General features: G+C 42.2%; 2 protein-coding genes across 3 annotated transcripts in view; one reads left to right on the top strand and one right to left on the bottom strand.

Annotated features, from left to right (window-relative positions):
* Window positions 1–1,571: 1,571 nt before the first annotated feature.
* Window positions 1,572–6,032, top strand: si:ch73-14h1.2 (reelin domain-containing protein 1). Its single transcript, XM_040141578.1, has 5 exons — window positions 1,572–1,731; window positions 2,397–2,715; window positions 2,888–3,048; window positions 3,178–3,450; window positions 5,434–6,032. The coding sequence occupies exons 1-5, from the start codon at window positions 1,572–1,574 to the stop codon at window positions 6,030–6,032; spliced, it is 1,512 nt and encodes a 503-aa protein (XP_039997512.1).
* A 3,511-nt stretch (window positions 6,033–9,543) lies between these two features.
* slc10a7 (solute carrier family 10 member 7) overlaps window positions 9,544–16,594 on the bottom strand; it is a 14,030-nt gene continuing 6,979 nt past the window's right edge. Inside the window, exons 7-13 of one of the 2 annotated variants that reach the window (XM_040140393.1) lie at window positions 16,030–16,113; window positions 15,767–15,932; window positions 13,996–14,047; window positions 12,851–12,924; window positions 12,166–12,311; window positions 11,983–12,030; window positions 9,544–11,116 (exon numbers count right to left, since the gene is read on the bottom strand). In XM_040140393.1, coding sequence (XP_039996327.1) covers window positions 11,983–12,030; window positions 12,166–12,311; window positions 12,851–12,924; window positions 13,996–14,047; window positions 15,767–15,932; window positions 16,030–16,113 — 570 coding nt within the window. In that variant the 3' untranslated portion in view covers window positions 9,544–11,116. The remainder of the gene's footprint in view (window positions 11,117–11,982; window positions 12,031–12,165; window positions 12,312–12,850; window positions 12,925–13,995; window positions 14,048–15,766; window positions 15,933–16,029; window positions 16,114–16,594) is intronic. The other variant, XM_040140394.1, reaches the window with a different exon arrangement.

Raw genomic sequence — 16,594 nt, 5'->3', positions numbered from 1 at the left:
AAATCCTCCTGTCTTCTCAGCGCATTTAATTTTATCTTAAATTTGTATTTGATTCAAATGAATTTACACCATCAAAAGTAAACACTGGTATTAGTATTATTGTTATTATTTCTTCTTCTTCTTCTTCTTCTCATTATTATTTGAGCATTTCTTTGACTGACTTACACAATGAGAAAAGTGAATGTTTACAGGTGGGCTAACATTTGCATGACTATCCAGGATTATCAATGGAAGTCCGGTGATATTCTGTATTTTTCTTATTTTCAATAAATCCCATATAAAAAGGATCGAAAACCAACAATGAATGTATTCTGACAAGTTGTTTTTTTGTGTGTGTGTATGTATCCGTGCCCTAGAGCTCCACTGTTGTCCAAATACTATTAAAAACATGTCAATGAGCCACACTGAATATGGGGACTGGAATAAGACCTGGATTTCAATTCATTCCAGTGGAATCACTTCAATTAGTGGATTCACTGACGAGGGTTAAGCAAATCCGCAGTAAATTTTACACATCAAGTGTGGCAAATTTTGATGCTGACGCCGTTGATCTTTGAGCGGATGGAGAGCCATGGAGTCCAAAATGGAGGAAGCTATCTTAGCTTATTAGCTGTGTTGCACCATTCACTTCTATTTAACCACATAGCTCCTGAAAAGATAAATAGTTTGCAGACAGACAGGAGTCCGTACAGATATGTCTTTTGAATGAACTGTTTGAACTTCTTGTCCCATCAACGACCGACCAAGGCTAAGAGAGTTTTCTAACTGATGGCTTGCTAGCTCTGAGCATTATTTTCCCTCTTAAGAAGTTTATATTGAACAAAGTGGTGTACAATGGTTAGAAAACAAAATGCCAGCAGGGAATAAACGGAAAAGTACAGAGAAAGTAGAGATGCTCTGGTAGCGATTAGCGCTAGACTGACTGGCTAGCAAGTTAGCGGTTAGCTCGTCGGCTACAGCAGGTCACCAACTGCGAATAGTCACTATGGCACCAGGCCTCTAGAAACCATTATTTGCAAAAACACGCAGATTAATTTCACTGTACCAACTTCTTGTGTGACCAAATCTTTCGTTTTTTTTATTCAGTCATATGCCGCACAGTAGTGCATCGAATCCACAGCTGAAAAAGCACAACTGAGTCCCATTTGACTCACTACGGAATCACTATACCTTTTTAAAAAAGACGAAAGTGTCCCTGTTTTAAAGATGTACATCTACATCAGGAACAAATGGACTTGGAGCTGAGAGCCACAGCGATAAAAGTAAGGAAAGTGTTGAGAGATACACAAACAAATCGTTGGTTTTGGTCGTCTTATGTAATTTGTTGACAATAAGAAAAATATACATCGAATATCGCCAGCCAAAACGACCCAGAATGTCCGCAAGCTTCATGCAGTTATAAAGCTGTCTTTCACGTATTCATGCTAAATTCTCTGTTAATAGAAAGTTTGGCTGATTGTCTCCACCGTCTCTCTTTGCCTTGACTGAATTATAACATAAAGTGTGTGTGTGTGTGTGTAGAGATGCGGTCTACCCTCCACTGTTTCGGGGCGGGTTTGGTCTTTCTCTCGATGGCTCTTCCCGCCGCGCCGTTTTCCCGCGGTGCCAGCCACGCGTCCTGTCAGGAAATGATTCCCGGCCACATCCGCGCTCAACCCCAGGACCCGCAGCACAGCCATGTCACGCTGCGTGCATCCGCCTCTTCTTACCTGCCTGGGCAGTTAGTCACAGGTAGTTATTAACTATTATTTAACTCACTAAGATTAGTTAGCTAAACAGGTAACTAACTCACCTGCTGTGACAGTTATTCATAGGATTTAACTGTTAATTAACTAATTGTATAAAGAACTAAGGACTAACTTACTTCTACTTGTCAGCAAAATTGGTTACAGTTACTAATGACAGCTAAAGAACTTACTGACTAATAACTAACTTAATTCCACCTGCTGGGACCGTTAATGACGTACTAGTTTACTGTCAATTAACTCGCTAATTAATACACAACGAACTGATTAAGTACCATCTGCAGTCCCAGGTGCTAGTCACCTTTTCATTAACTTGCTAGTCGATTACTACTGGGTGTTATTCAGTTATTATCAAACAGATCTAACCTGTCTGGAGAGTTATTTAGTTGTACATTAATAAGTAATTGACAAAAATAAATACACTAACAGACTATTTGAAAGAATTACAAAGAATTCCTTGACACTTAGTTGGCAGTGCTAATTAAATCCTAATGCCTTCACTTATGTAATAAGTACTTTTTGTCTTTTACATTCAGTCGGCACCTTAAACCCCTAGGCCAACAGGGGTCCCCACTTAACCTAACTGGTAATTGTAACAACTCGTTTAAAGTCTCTTCTTTTGTTTCTGTGTATCCATACCCGTGTCCTCAGTAACTGTTCGAAGCTCTCGCGACTTCATGGGTTTCCTGCTCCAGGCTCGCGGTGTGGAGGGTGCCAGGGGCGGAGCCGGAGCCGGAGCCGGGGCTGGAGTTGGGTTCAGGGCCAGAGCTGGAGTTGCAGCCGAGGCCAGGTCTGCGAGAGTGGGCCCGGGGCTGGTGGGCGGCTCCTGGACCCTCACTCCCCCTGGCAGCCACACCCTGCGCTGCCTCTCAGAGGGTGACACCCTCACCCACTCTGATAAACAGCCGAAGAGAAACCTTTCGTTTGTGTGGAGGGCTCCTGATGCCCCCATGGGAGACGTACGGTTCTAGTAAGTATAAGCCTATCAATATTTGTGGAAGTACTGGTGAATGCAAATTTAGGCAAATGTCATTAAGTATCCTATTGTGATGTCAATATTTGGTTTATTACTTCCATACCTTTTTGCACAATCGCGCCGTTTTTATTCAACAATGCACAAACCTCTTTGTCGGTCATTCCAGCATCACGGTGGTGCAGTCGTACTTTGTGTACTGGGCAGGTATTGAGTCTGCTGTCGTGCGTGATGGGAGTCGTAGATCTTGGAGTGGGAGTAACACCACAGGGGTGGACGGAGGGAGTTTAATTTTTCCATCGCAGGAAGGTGGAGTTACTGCTCTGCCAGGTATGCAAACTTGTGAAGTCATGCAATGCAACTCCAGCCCAAGGCAAAACACATACTAGGGATCCTGTCATGCGGTACTAATACTAGTGGGGTAATAATTCGCTTTTTTCTCACCTCATTGCCCCACAGCTCTCAGTGCCCATAGAGCATCAAGCAAACAACCAAAGGAGACGAGCAGACCTGCTTCTACCGTAGGACGCCCTACACCAAAAAGCAGTGGAACCCAAGGCTACAAATCTCCGGAAAAAGTCGCTCGTCCAATCTTGGAGAGGAACAGCTCTGCAACTTTGGAATACCTTGGCGATGTCCATGAAAAGAACAGCCCTAAGACTTCAGGAACTCTTCAAAATGCTACCAGTGGCAGTGAGACTGATATTAATGCAACTTCAGGATCCGTCTCAGGTGTGACTGAGGAAGCAGCTAGTAACACAGGAAGCTCTGACACTCATAGCAGGGACCCCAAGAGCTCTCTGTTATCATCCAACCACCTTCTTTTCACAGCCTCTCTCCCCTCAGCTGAGGATAAGGAATTGGAAGTTACTACCACTCTATTGCCAAACATCAGAGTGCAAAACCTAACCAGTCCTTTTCCCCTTCTGCACTCCCTTACTTCCTTCCCACATCTAGAGGATGTTGAGATGGAAAGAAAAGAAGTAACAGTAAAGTCCCAGGACCCAAAACTGCCGACTGTTCCTGAAAAAACAGACAAAATGTTAAAACCCCAAACCATCACCACATCTACACCTTCAGCCAATCACATCTTCCACAATACTAATCCCTTAAGGCCTACTACCCTCAATCCAAGAGAACCAATCCAGGACCAGACTAGCTCAGTAAAGTTTGAGACCCAGAGTAGTTCATTACAGCCCTGGAGGACTAACCTAACCGAGTCCCAAATGAGTCTAATCAAGGATGACATGGGTAGCCAGTTTCTGCCTCAGCCCCAGAATTCTCAACTGATGCCTTTGGTCCATCCCCAAACTTCTTCAACCAAACGTTTTCTTCAGGTTCATATCCCACTATCCAAACCCCTTCTCCAGTTCCAAACTGTTACTATTCAGACCCTTCTCTTCTCCCAGGCATCTCCACCCAATCTCTATTCCCAGTCCAGGACCGCTTTACCAAACCCCACTCTACAATCGAAATCTCTTACCCTGCAGTCCTTTCTCCAGTCCCACACAACTGCATCCCTTACTGAGGCCCACCCTCTATCCCTGAAGCCCCTATCCAACAAACACCTCCCATCCCACTACAAGTCTGTGAGTGATTTACCCAAACCTCAGCCTGAAAGTAGTTCATCTGGACCCAAAACTGGGGCAAGGAAAACCAGTCCACCTCACCCTCATCTTCAAAGAACTGCCCCTCTGAGCAGCTCACCTACTACACAACCTCTGAGCAGCTATCCCCAAGCTCTGCCCCAAACTGTCCCCACTCAAACTCATGGCTTTCCCGAGACAGATCAGTCCCAATCTGACACACCACGAGAGGATTTGAGTATTTCTCCCCAACCAAAGTCCCAGCCCCATTCTCAAACTGTTGCACCCCAGGCACATACCTTTGAATGGAAACAAACTCAATCCTCAGGAACTCCTCGATCTTTGAAGCCTTTACTTTTCACATCAAGGATTGACCTAATCTTTGCACCAGATGAGGGTGAAGAGGTCACAAATCTTCAGTCCCAAACAAAGACCAAAACCATGGGCCTAATTTTTGCCACTGTTCCCTCAACCAATCGTTCTCCTTATTTTTCTGGGTCTACCCTCCGATCTTCATCCTCTACCTCCACTCATCATTTGCCTCACTCTTCCCTTATTCATTCTAGTTCTACCACTCCTCTTTATCCCTCCAGAGGTTCAACCCTGGTGTCAATACATCCATCTTTCAGGTCAACATTGTTAATCCCGTCTTTGTCCTCCTCCATGAAGAACCAACCCAAAACAGCTCCTGCCCTTTCCGCTCTCCCGTTTCCCTCCCCAATCTCCATTCCTCCTCATTCTCCCTCTGCCCAACCTTCTCCTACTTATTCTACGCCTTCCTCAAACTCTTCCAACTATCCATCACCAACTCCCTTGTTTTCTCCAGTCCCCTTATCTACTCCTTCCTCATCTCCTTTTATCCCCCCCCTGTTTCTCACAGGTTCAACCTTTTCCTCACCCTCTTCTTCCACCATCTCCCCAGCCCTCTCCTCCATCTCCCCTTCCTCAATTGCCTCATCAACCTTTCCCTTTTCCTCTGTTTCCTCCCCACCTTCACCTCTGCCTACCTCATCCATCTCTACTTTTACCACAAGATCTTCTTCCCTCTCACTGGGTTCCTCATCTTCCTTTATTTCATCTTTCACCTCTTCTTTTTCTGTGTCATCCCGGTCTACCTCTCCTCATCTAGGACCCTCTCCAGCTCCCCTTCGTTCTCTCTACAACCCCCCCATGGCCTCCTCTTCCCCTGTCCCCTCCAAAGAACTCACCCTAGGTCAGAATTTGATAATTCAGAACCACATTGCACCATCTGATCCTGAGCCCAACCTCACCACATCAACACAAAGAACAGTGGTTAACCCACACCCCAAACCCCATCCAAACCTTGACCAAAACTCCAAGCTAAATCTTGGCAATGAGTTGAAACCAAACCTTCCTAACACTGATACTAAACCCAAACGTCCTTCCAATCCCTCTGGAACTCCAGACAAGGAAGGAAAGTATCCAGACATTATCCCCAGACACAGGGCCTGGGAGCTGGGCATGCTGCTTGGCTCCTCAGCTGGCTTGGGCATGGTGTTGGTGGTCGGGGTAAGGTACATGTATCATCAGACCTGTGGCAAACGGACAGAGGTGACGCTGAATGACAGGGAAAGAGAGTATGGCAGAGGAGAAAGAGGGCTGGTCCACGTCCAGGAGTGTGGAGATCTGGTCAGAGTCCAGAGAATTAGAGAGAACAGTTTTGTGCTTCTGGCAGAGTATGATATACTGGCATCACCTGGAGACTGAAACACAGGTAACAGACATAAATAGATGTAGAAACGGACAGTTTTAGATACTAAAATATTTCTTGAAATCAGAGCAGATGAAGGGGCAGAAGTAATTATACTGGTTAAGGAGCCCTTGGCATATTTAGATTGAACCAAAGTGAAAACTATATGATGACGCGTAGCATTCTCTTACTAACTGAAAACCACGTATCTAGAAAGTTACCTTGGTTGATGGTAGCTGGTTAGTCTAGCATATCTTTCAAATAAACCTTGAAGCCAAGCTATTTTACAGGATTCCAAAACCATGAACATGAACTTCTGTTTAACAACACTGCCAGGTTAAAATGTCTCCTCCACCAGCTCTTTGGTGCCTGATAAAGTGTCTTGAAAACTACTTGGCAGATTTTCATGAAATTTCCTGTAGATATTCATGATCCTCAGAGAGTGAATCGTTTTTGCTGAGGGGCTTTAGGCCTAGTTTTTGTATATCATCATCATCAGGCCAGACTTTACACTTTACAAAATGTAAATCAGTGAAACCTACTGAGTTTTAGTCCAAAATGAGACAGACTTTTACACTTTTGTAAAAACTAGTGCACAATACACCTGCCATGACATAGTTGTGTTCACCAGCAATGCCAGAGGAAACGCGTCATTTCTGGAGTTGGGTGCTCCGCATCCGATAGTGTCTCGGTGACGGCGTAGAAAGTGCCTTCGCAGTTGAGTTAAGTCTTTCTTAAAACCTTGGCTTGTGGGCGCTGTAAATTATCTGGTTGCTGCATTGCCTTCGTAGCGTAGTTCCACCTTTATCTCCACATAAAATAACATGTAGAAAAGTGATATTTTAACCTTTCTCGAGAACTGCTCACCCAAAAACATTTCACAGTCAACACTGCACTTCCTTGGGTCCTTAGCATTACACCTGCGAAGTTTGAAGTCGATCAGATGAGTGGTTGTCGAGAAAATCGAAATACAGACAGATTCCTCCGTGTAGTTTTATACGGAGATTACTACCTTTTTTTGTTCCACCCGCTTTGGAGTGTAATTATCTTTGCAGCCTCTAGCAGTTGAATCTGGTTTAATCTTGTTTTCGTGTATGACCAAAGTTTCTTCTTTCCTTCTGAAGTTTTTCAAATAACTAACCGGTGGAAATGAAGAAAATCTTCCTGGCAAGTGTTTCTGCCTCTAGAGATGTCTACCTCCAACATGTTCAGAGAGCTAAAACTACAATCTGCTTCCTGACAGAAAGTAGGAAATTTACAGACAAGGCTACGATGACATACACCATTTGGTGGACACTTTTTTTTTTTTTTTTTTAAGCATCCCTCAGACAGATAGATGGAAAATGTTTAAACACACACAAATCATTAATGAGTACCAGGGTAGTGACACAAGGGTTGTTCATACAGCTTTGTACCTGTATAATTAGATAACTTGTGTGTATACATGGAGGATTTGTGTGCTGAATTAGCATGTTGCATCACTTATATTATACCTTCATACTTTATTTTTTTGTAAATTGTCATGTCTAATGGATGCACTTGATAATAAAGAATATTTTCCGTATCATATATTTTTTATTTCTTTATTTAAGCTATTTTAGTGTGAAGATGTATGGATGGCAGTGCTGGTTTCTGAGTCATTTACAATCACTTGGGTCTGGTTGTGGGACAGAAGCGGCGCAAGGCCTCTAGGGTCTGATGGCAGGGCTTTCATGGGCTTATTTTACTATTACTTCACCGAATGATGTGACAGAAGTGCCATCTGTCCGAAACATGTTGGCTCGGTGAAATTAATGAGCTGCCAATACTTCCCTGTGGGTCCCAGTGCTTGTTCCCCATTTTTGGTCAGACAACAAATACGAGGATTTGTTCCAAAATGTAGTATCTGGTCTATTTAACAGCACAGAGATATAGCACAGCCTATGATAATTTAAAATTTCAGTATCCAATACATATAATATTGGTATAATTTTCAGAAATACTCACAGAAAAATCTGCTATAGACACTTGAATTGTCCTCTGATCGAATTCAGACACCTCCTGGGAAAAAACTAAGCTGATGTTCATTGTCCAGCTCTTTAAACAAACAAACACAAACAGCATAAGGACCAGGAAAAGCCAAGAAAACATTTCCTGAATGATGCTTTGCTTATGCCTAGTTTGTGTAAACACCCCGTCATTACCTGTTCAAGGGATGACAGTATGATGCAGAGAAAAAACCATGGTTTTCAAAGTTTGTATGTTTATTTCCTTACAGATTTTTTTTAAATAAACAAGTAGAAGAGCAGACCCATACATATCCCACTCACTATCTTTCTTCTCAAAATAAACTATTGGCAAAACAATCGCACTGTAAACTGACAGAGATGGACTTCAAACTTGACCGTAACTGGACAGAGCAGCATGATGACCTGTAAAATGACACTGGTGCTGTTGAGGCTTCCATTGCCTCCATAATAACAGTAGCTGACGCCATAATGGAGGAACACTGGAGAAATTTGTTAGAGATGCAAACAAATCTCTACCAACCAGGCTGGAAACAGAGAACTGAAGCCGCTTTGACTGAGAATTTCAATCAGTAACATTCTCAGTCAAAGTGAACAGTCTGTAAAAGTAGGTTTCCGCGAATGACGTGTTCCTTTTCAGTCAAGAAACAGGCTTTTGCTTCTCGCGTGTACCAAGCACGCTACCGGGGATACAACACTAATCCTTCATCATCTCGTATTTGAGAAATACATTTCGGGATTTGCGACCACAGTTACTGTACATCCGGAAGAAGGACAGATTCATGATATTCTGCAAAACCCCAGATTACCTTCAATTACAAGGTTGTTTAATGTCCAAGGCCAGTTTTCCTAGTCATCATTTCCTTCTCCAATATCCGCACCTCACAACTACGTTATGGTTAAGGCAGGAAAGATCGTGGTTATGACAAATAAACTTCGGTTATGGTATGGTTACAGATAATTATCACCTGAAATCTGCAGCTCCCATCTGTTTTACGGAGCTTTATAATGAGTTGCAGTTCATTGATTATCTGTCTGGACCACAGCTTTACTGTTCTGGTTCACTCTCACCGCTTGTGCGTCGTCTTCAGAGAAACAGCTGTGAAAAGCCACTGTCCACTACCTGCTGAGCATCAAGCAGCAGAAAGACACAGTCAGAGACCAGCTGGTGAACATAGCGGAGCATTTAGCAGCTAAAGAGCAAGATATTTCCCTCAGGAGCTGGTGGAGTCCAAAACCAGAGCTAAAAGGAGGGTAAACAATAAGCTTAGATTCACCAGGTGGCCAGAAACACAAATTAATGATAATGTCGCTCCATAACTGCTGGATGAGTAAATAAACAACTATTTGCCAAATTCACCATATCGACTTAAATTATTAAAAATATGTCAGTGTTGTATTTACAACTCCCGTTGTCCCAAAGTGGCCAAAAGAAAAAACAAACAAACAACCAATAAAAACAAAGTTATTGCAAGTTTCAGGTTAAGGAAAGATCATGGTTATAGATTTAAAAAAAAAAAAAAAAAAAAAAAGGCTTAAAGGGCACACTACCTTCCACACCTGGCACTCAACGCTGGCACTGGACGTAAGTCATGTGATGCAGAACAGTCCAATATGAACATGTTTCCCAGAGATACTGGACTGGAAATGCAGTACAAAGTAGCCCATAAACCGCCTACAGCTGTAAAGATACAGATTCACCTCGCCTCTGTCCTAGTTGTATTCCAACAAACACACCTGGCAGTGTATTTAGATGGGAAGCCGGTGAGGGATCGTGTCCTTACCGCTATTTTAGCAATGGTTGGTTGGAATGCTACTAGCCAGGAGACTGATTTAGGAAAGACAGTGATAGCAATGTTAACATGCTAATGCTATCTTCTTGGTTGTACCTTCAAGTAACATGAAAGCCCTTACATTTGCCAGCAAGCCTGGCTACCAGTCCATGAAGAGGCTGTGATTTAGATTCACAACCCCAAGACATTCATTTCTTTAAACTGGATTTGCAGATTTTGGTTGATGGAATATGGTAATGACAAAATTATATGACTGGTAGCAGGACTACATCATTTGGACTTTGAACGGGGAATCATCTACATACAGTTGTAATATGTAGAACTTAATTTTTCAAAAAGTTTTTTGAGCTGTTTTAGCCAATTTCAAACTTTTTTTCTGCTTTGGATAAAATCTGCTCGATATCAGCCCTGATCATAAACGTCAGACTCCTGCCTCCTCACTGTTCTAAGTCAAACCCACATGCTTCAGTCAGAATCCGAGGTGTACGGAAAATGACAGGAATTTGATCAGGACAAACACATAAAACGCAACAGAACTGACCTAAGAATCTGCATAGATCCAGGAAAGATGACGATATTAAGGCTGTTAAATCACACTCCCGCACCACAATGTTCAACTCATGCCTTCATTATTTGGACTGATGATTTGTTAACTCAACACCACCTCAAGACTGCTTCTTGTCAACAAACACAAAACTTGTGTCAGAAAGTGTCAAAAATCGAAACAATATCATACTGCATATTAAAAGGCAGATCATCCAGCATTAGTTTGTCTCTGTAAAGAGCAGAATTGTGACAAACATCCACATTTTCTGGCAGTGACAGCTAGGAGAAAGAGAGAGTAGAAAACTGTAAAAAATAGCAAGGAAAATAAAAAAAGAACGGTCCTAGTAACTCCACCCCTACAGTTCCTGTTGGCAGTTGCTGTTTTTCAAACCAAACAACCCCTTTGTTTAAAAAAACAAACCAAAAAACCAAAAAAAACAGCCGTGCTGCTTAAACAGGATTTTTTGGGTATTCCATATAAAAATAAAACATGTACTTTTGCTCCTTTTAAAAATAAAAGAATATATTTGTTGGAAATACGTGACAGGTGTTTTTCGTTGTGGTAGAAACTGAGGAAATCGAGGCAACTAGGAAGCCTCGCCCCCCCCCACTGAGGTCTCTGTTGATTGGTTGTCATAAGGCACATGTGACTACTGTCTTCCTCCACCTTAGTCTTCTTTGTATCACAATACAAACACCATCCAAACACTGACTTCCTCCTCGTCAGATGGGCTGGAGGGCTGACAGTTTCACTGCCTGAACAAAGAGAAAGAGAGAGAGAGAAAGAAGAAGAAAGTGTCAGAGAGTGAGATATTCAGATAGCAGGGGAGGGGGAGCGTGAGAGACATGTCAGAACCCAAATTCAGTGCTAAAATGTGAGAATTTTCAAAGGAAGTCTGTCAGTGAATCCTCCACCGGCACCAGCGGGTGAAAGAGTGCTCTGGAATCGGGGAATCTGTCAAAATTAAACTAATCACACTTTTCCCCCCTCACTCTATTAGTGTGGCAGGATTTAAATGTCACAGGCCACAGAAAATACAAACAAACAAAAGCTATTTCCTCACTACAAACAGAACGGAAGTGAATTAAATTCAGTGTGTGTTGCCCACAGCACTGGAAAAAATGACAGTAACATCTCTCTCGACAAACAATGCCCCCATTACTCTACAGGTCACAGTGTCTATATTGGGACTATTTCTTCAGTAGAAAGTAGGTCCAGCATAGGCAAATTCATCATCATCATCATCATCACCACCACCACCATCACCATTAGCTCAGTACATCCCAACTGGTGCTTGATCAAGGTGAAGCATGAGACTTTGCAACGGTGAGTCCAGCAGGAGATTTTTGGAGATTGTTTTCCTGACGGCAGAGGGCGCTGTTGCACTCAGACCTTGTTTTTTTTTTTTTTTTTTTTTAAATACTCTGAGACTGAGGGAGCAAAGTTTAAAATTTATCAGTTCAGTAATGGTAGCAAAGCCAGAGGAGCCTGCTGGACACGCAGAATCACAACAGATCTGCAGTTCTGATTGTGAAAGGCAGGAAGAAGAATTATACAGCAGCTATCTTTTTAATTACAGCAGGTAAACAAGCTGCAGTTTGGGAGTCAGTTCTCTACTCACTCAGGGCAGCAGTGTTGGAATGGGGCCCTGTCTCAACAACAGACTAGACTGTAGGAGAGGAGAAAAGGTGAAGAGGTCAGTGTTGGAAAGCAGCTCGTTATCTCGGCAAGACGAAGAAGGAGAAGGTTTACGGTGAGTGTTTTGGAGCCTGATCCTCAGGTTTCACTTGTAATGAGCGAGTACCTTCTGCCGGCTGTTCATCCAGTCGCGGATGGTCGGCACGAGGACGGAGCCGATTAGGATCTGAGCCGGATGGTAGATCAACAGAGGGACTGAGATCAGAGAGAGGTGCTCGTAGCCCTCAAACACGATCTTCAGCATGGGGATACCTGGGGAGAATTTGGATTAAACAGAAACAAAGACGATATTATGATACTCTGCTTGTGTCTCCCGAAATGAGGGTTTAACGCAACTTCAAAATTTTATCTGCACTCATTTGAGTCATTCTGACGGAGAAACACAAAAGTCCTAGAAAATATCAGATTTAGTCTTCAAAAACCCCGTAATAGGTCTTTTTCAACTGTAGAATGTAAACTCCTTATCGCGGTGTTTAAAGCCTCAAATTCCCTAAAACAAAAAAGAGGACACAACCTCAGTTTTAATTATTATCATGCTCAAAAAAAGGAAAGATTGCCAAGTTTTCAGAGTTTTAACAACCTACAGTCTCTTTTAATGATCCCGTATGACTGATAAATACTTTCTCAATGTACTGACACTGTTTCTTGTGAAGTTTGAGTGATGTTTTGCCGCTCTGCGCTGAAGTCATCTGAGTTTCTGTGCTAACGTTACACATCTCGCGCGTGTGTGTGTGTGTGTGTGTGTGTGTGTGTGTGTGTGTGTGTGTGTGTGTGTGTGTGTGTGTACCTACCCAGAGTCAGTGATTTGTGTGTGGAGCAGAAGATGATGGCGACGGTGTCTGCAGGGCTAAATCCTGAGCCCGACCTACAGAGACAAACACGGAGTAAAAAGTCAAATCAGGTCAAGTCAGTTTTTTTTTTAATTTTTAGACCAAAATCACAAATTTTGGCCTCAAAGCTTAAAACACCCTCTATCATTAGACCCTTGTTTTCCTCTCCTCTCTCACCCTCTCGACCATTTTCCCACCCTGAGCAACAGTCTGGGTGCTGTTACCTCTGACCTTTGACCAATTACAGTGCCTCTGTATAAACTTTACACACATATGCTGCACTGAGCTAAAATGATCAGTCACGGAATTGACAGAAATCCAATTAGCAACTATTAATGTTGAATCATGTTTGAGTCACTTTTTCAACACCGGCTGGTTCCAGCATCTCGAGTGTGAGGACAAGCTGCTCGTCTTTGTCTTATTATAAAAATAAAACTGAATTTCTTTGGGTTTTGGACTGTTGGTCATAAAAAAGAATTTTAAAAAGTCATTTGAAAATGTCACACTGGCCTCTAGGAAATTGTGAAGGGCATTTGATAGACTACAAGATTAATAAATTAAGCGGGAAAATAATCAAGAGATTAACCAAATAGTTTCACACTTTCAGTTCAGTGGTTTCAGTTAAAAAAATAAAAAACATCAGAATGAAACAGCAGTTTCATGAGCAGTTTTTTTTGCTTTTGTGATTTAAGAGTTGCTGCACAAAACGAGCAATAAAAAGATATTTGCTTTATAAGTGATGACAAAGCAACACAAACGAAAGGCAACTTATCAGCTTTAGATGTTCTCATTAGATAGTGTGACTGCAGGAAATACTGCGGGTTACAGCTGAGAAGAAAGAGCGATGATTGTCAATGAAGACACTCGGCAGTTTCTACCTTTGTAGATGATTTTTTTACTTTTTGTAAAATGTCCGTTGGCTGGTACAGAACCACATTTTGTTTAACATGCGAGCTCCAGACTAACTCACACGGTCATTAAACAGTTTGCTTAATACTCGCTTGACAGCTGGATGGAAATGCAGAAAGGGAGACTGGTGTGTAAAGTGTGAGACTGGTGAAAGAAAGAGAGAGAGGGAAGAGTGGGGGGAGGAGAGGGAGACTCACCTGGTAGAAAAGGCAAATGTGAGCAGCATGAAGCTGAGCTGGATGGAGAAGACTGCAGAGAACAGGAGAGAGATTTCACCTCAGTGTGAGTGGAAAACCAGCAGAAACTCTATTAGCATCACGACAGAGCTGTTCTGTTTATTTACCCACCTGGCATGTTGAACTGATACTAGACTAATGTCAGTTAACCAGCTTTTGACCTATCTTAACCCTGTTGTTGTGTTTTGTGTCTAAACAGCCAACTCTAATTCTGTCTGGGACCAAAACAGAGTGGAGCATCAGAGGAGTAATAATAATAATAATAATAATGATAATGATAATGATAATGATAATGATAATGATAATGATAATAATGATAATGATAATGATAATAATAATAATGTTAATAATAATGTTAATATTAATAATAATAATGATAATGATAATATTCTAACTGAAATCTAAAACTGTTTCAACTTATTTCAGATGTTTCTATGATTGTGCAGCTTCTTTCTCCAGAACCTTGTCAGTTACTGGTAATAATGACTCTCTCCCATCATCTGTATGTGGGATACTGGTTTCGGAAGGTGGGCAGAGAGACGCCTGATTGTAATCAACCAGTTGTTTGGAAACAAGTCCAAGTCTTTCACTGAGCTAGGAAACCAGTCTGAACTGCCCTCGAGTGACTTTTACAGTTACACAGGAATCAGGGAATGTGTTAAAGGAATAGTTCAAGGTTTTGGGAAATAAGCTTATTCGCTTTCTTGTCAAGGGTCAGCTGAGAAAACTGATAGCACTCTCTCTAATGTCTGTCTGTTAATATGAAGCATATCACGTGATCTGCTCATTGTAGGTGGGGTTGTCATTTTTTGTCTGCAAAAAAACCCTGCTATTAGTTCACACTGACGTCTGCCTGACGAAGACCTTGTAGGTAAAAGAAAAAACAAAAAACAAATGCTACAGTCAACAGCAAGTTAGCCTAGCTTAGCAGAAAGACTGGAAACAGGGGGAAACAGCTAGCCTGGCTCTGTCCAAAGGTAACAAAATCTGTCTACCAGCACCTGAAAATTGAATAATTACACGTTATCTTCTGTAGGTTAAAGTGGGTACAAAAACTGAAGTGTTGTCGTTTTACAGGTTATTTCTCAGTTGGGAGCCAGCAGAGACTGAGGCCTCCGTAAAAAAGCGATTAATTGTTTTTACTTGGGTTAAAAAAACAACAAAGGTGTTAAATAGTGAGCTTCAGGGCTACTGGTAGGCAGGTTGCATGTCCATGCTAAGCTTGGTCAGCTGGCTACTTCCATTCTTCAAGCTCCTCATCCTACCCTCAGAAGGAAAGTAAATATTTCCAATACATTTTTCAAATTTGTGTATTTCCCAAAATGTCAAACGTTCCCTTTAAAAGTGATTTATTCACACAAGACCAGCAAGTAAAACTAATTTTACATTTATGTGCTGAGGTGCAGTACTGAAAGGGTTTAAAACTTACATTTATTCAGCTTTAGCCAGTAGAAACTCTGATACTACTTAGTTTAATAAAATCTGCAAAAGCTGCAACTTATTTCATTTAATTTGATTTTAGATTTAGTTAGATTAAGACTTGTTTTTTTAACCTTTATCATCTCCTGAAAGTGTCAGGGAAACTCTTTCATCCTAATTTACTTCACGTTGAATTCCAGCCTTTTCTCTCAACTTTTCAGTCTGTTAAAATGTTCATATTTCACCTTGTGTGTTTTATCCACAGCACAGAAAGCTGCTGTGGATAAAACACACACGGACGGTGTGTACTGACTGATGAGGACGACCAGCAGCAGGCTTGTGGGATCCAGCTCGATGTCGGGGATACTGAAGGTGTCACAGAACGTGGTGTAGATGATCATGAGGAGGACGGCGCTGCTGACGGCGCCGAACGGAGGCTTTTTCCGCTCGAGGAACTCCCTGAGGAAACTTCGACACACCTGCACGCACACGCACCAGAGAGAGACTTCAACCTCTGCAAGCAAGTGAAAGTTCAATTATACAAACATTCAGACATGTCTTACTATGAATTCCTACCTGACCCAGGATCAGAGGCACCACGACGGTCATGAAGAGCTGAGAGAAGATGGTGGAGAAGGGAACGGAGGATGAAGAGCCGAGCTGTAGGAGGAGAAGAACCATGAAAGAGACTAAATGAGTCCAACGCACACTGTAAAAACAAAGTTAGGTCACATTATTTACATTTACATCCATCTGGAGTTAGAAAAAACCAGAGAACTTTCTGGACATGATGTAGCTTCACTCTGCTGTAATGATTGTTAAACCTGCAGCAACCGATGTTCCAGTGGGGGCAGTTGAGAACACAACATGGACGTAATTTCACCTTTTTAAGTTGCTGTGGTGAACTTGTTAATGTAGAAACCAGCTGCTTATTTCCACATCCAGCAGTTCTCATCAATCTGGAGTGGTGTTTGTGTCCACCTGGTGAATCTAAGTCCAGTACTCCCTCTCTCTTAGCTCTGGTTTTGGTCTGCACCAGCTCCTGAGGGTAATATCTGGCTCTTTTAGCTGCAAAATGCTCCTCTATGTTCACCAGCTGGTCTCTGACTGTGTCTGTCTGCTGTTTTCTGCTGAGCAGGTA

Source organism: Xiphias gladius, chromosome 12 (assembly GCF_016859285.1).
Source record: "Xiphias gladius isolate SHS-SW01 ecotype Sanya breed wild chromosome 12, ASM1685928v1, whole genome shotgun sequence".
Classification (NCBI taxonomy): domain Eukaryota; kingdom Metazoa; phylum Chordata; class Actinopteri; order Istiophoriformes; family Xiphiidae; genus Xiphias; species Xiphias gladius.
The sequence above is the reverse complement of the archived record's forward strand: the minus strand, read 5'-3'. Positions and strand labels throughout refer to the sequence as shown.

What these genes read in the sequence shown, in the direction of transcription:
- si:ch73-14h1.2 (XM_040141578.1), top strand. Translation starts at nt 1,572, where the DNA reads ATGGCTCTTCCCGCCGCGCCGTTTTCCCGCGGTGCCAGCCACGCGTCC. An exon ending in ATGGGAGACGTACGGTTCTA is followed by an intron (nt 2,716 to 2,887) that starts GTAAGTATAAGC and finishes CGGTCATTCCAG; the next exon opens with CATCACGGTGGTGCAGTCGT. An exon ending in AACTTCAGGATCCGTCTCAG is followed by an intron (nt 3,451 to 5,433) that starts GTGTGACTGAGG and finishes CTCCTCATCTAG; the next exon opens with GACCCTCTCCAGCTCCCCTT.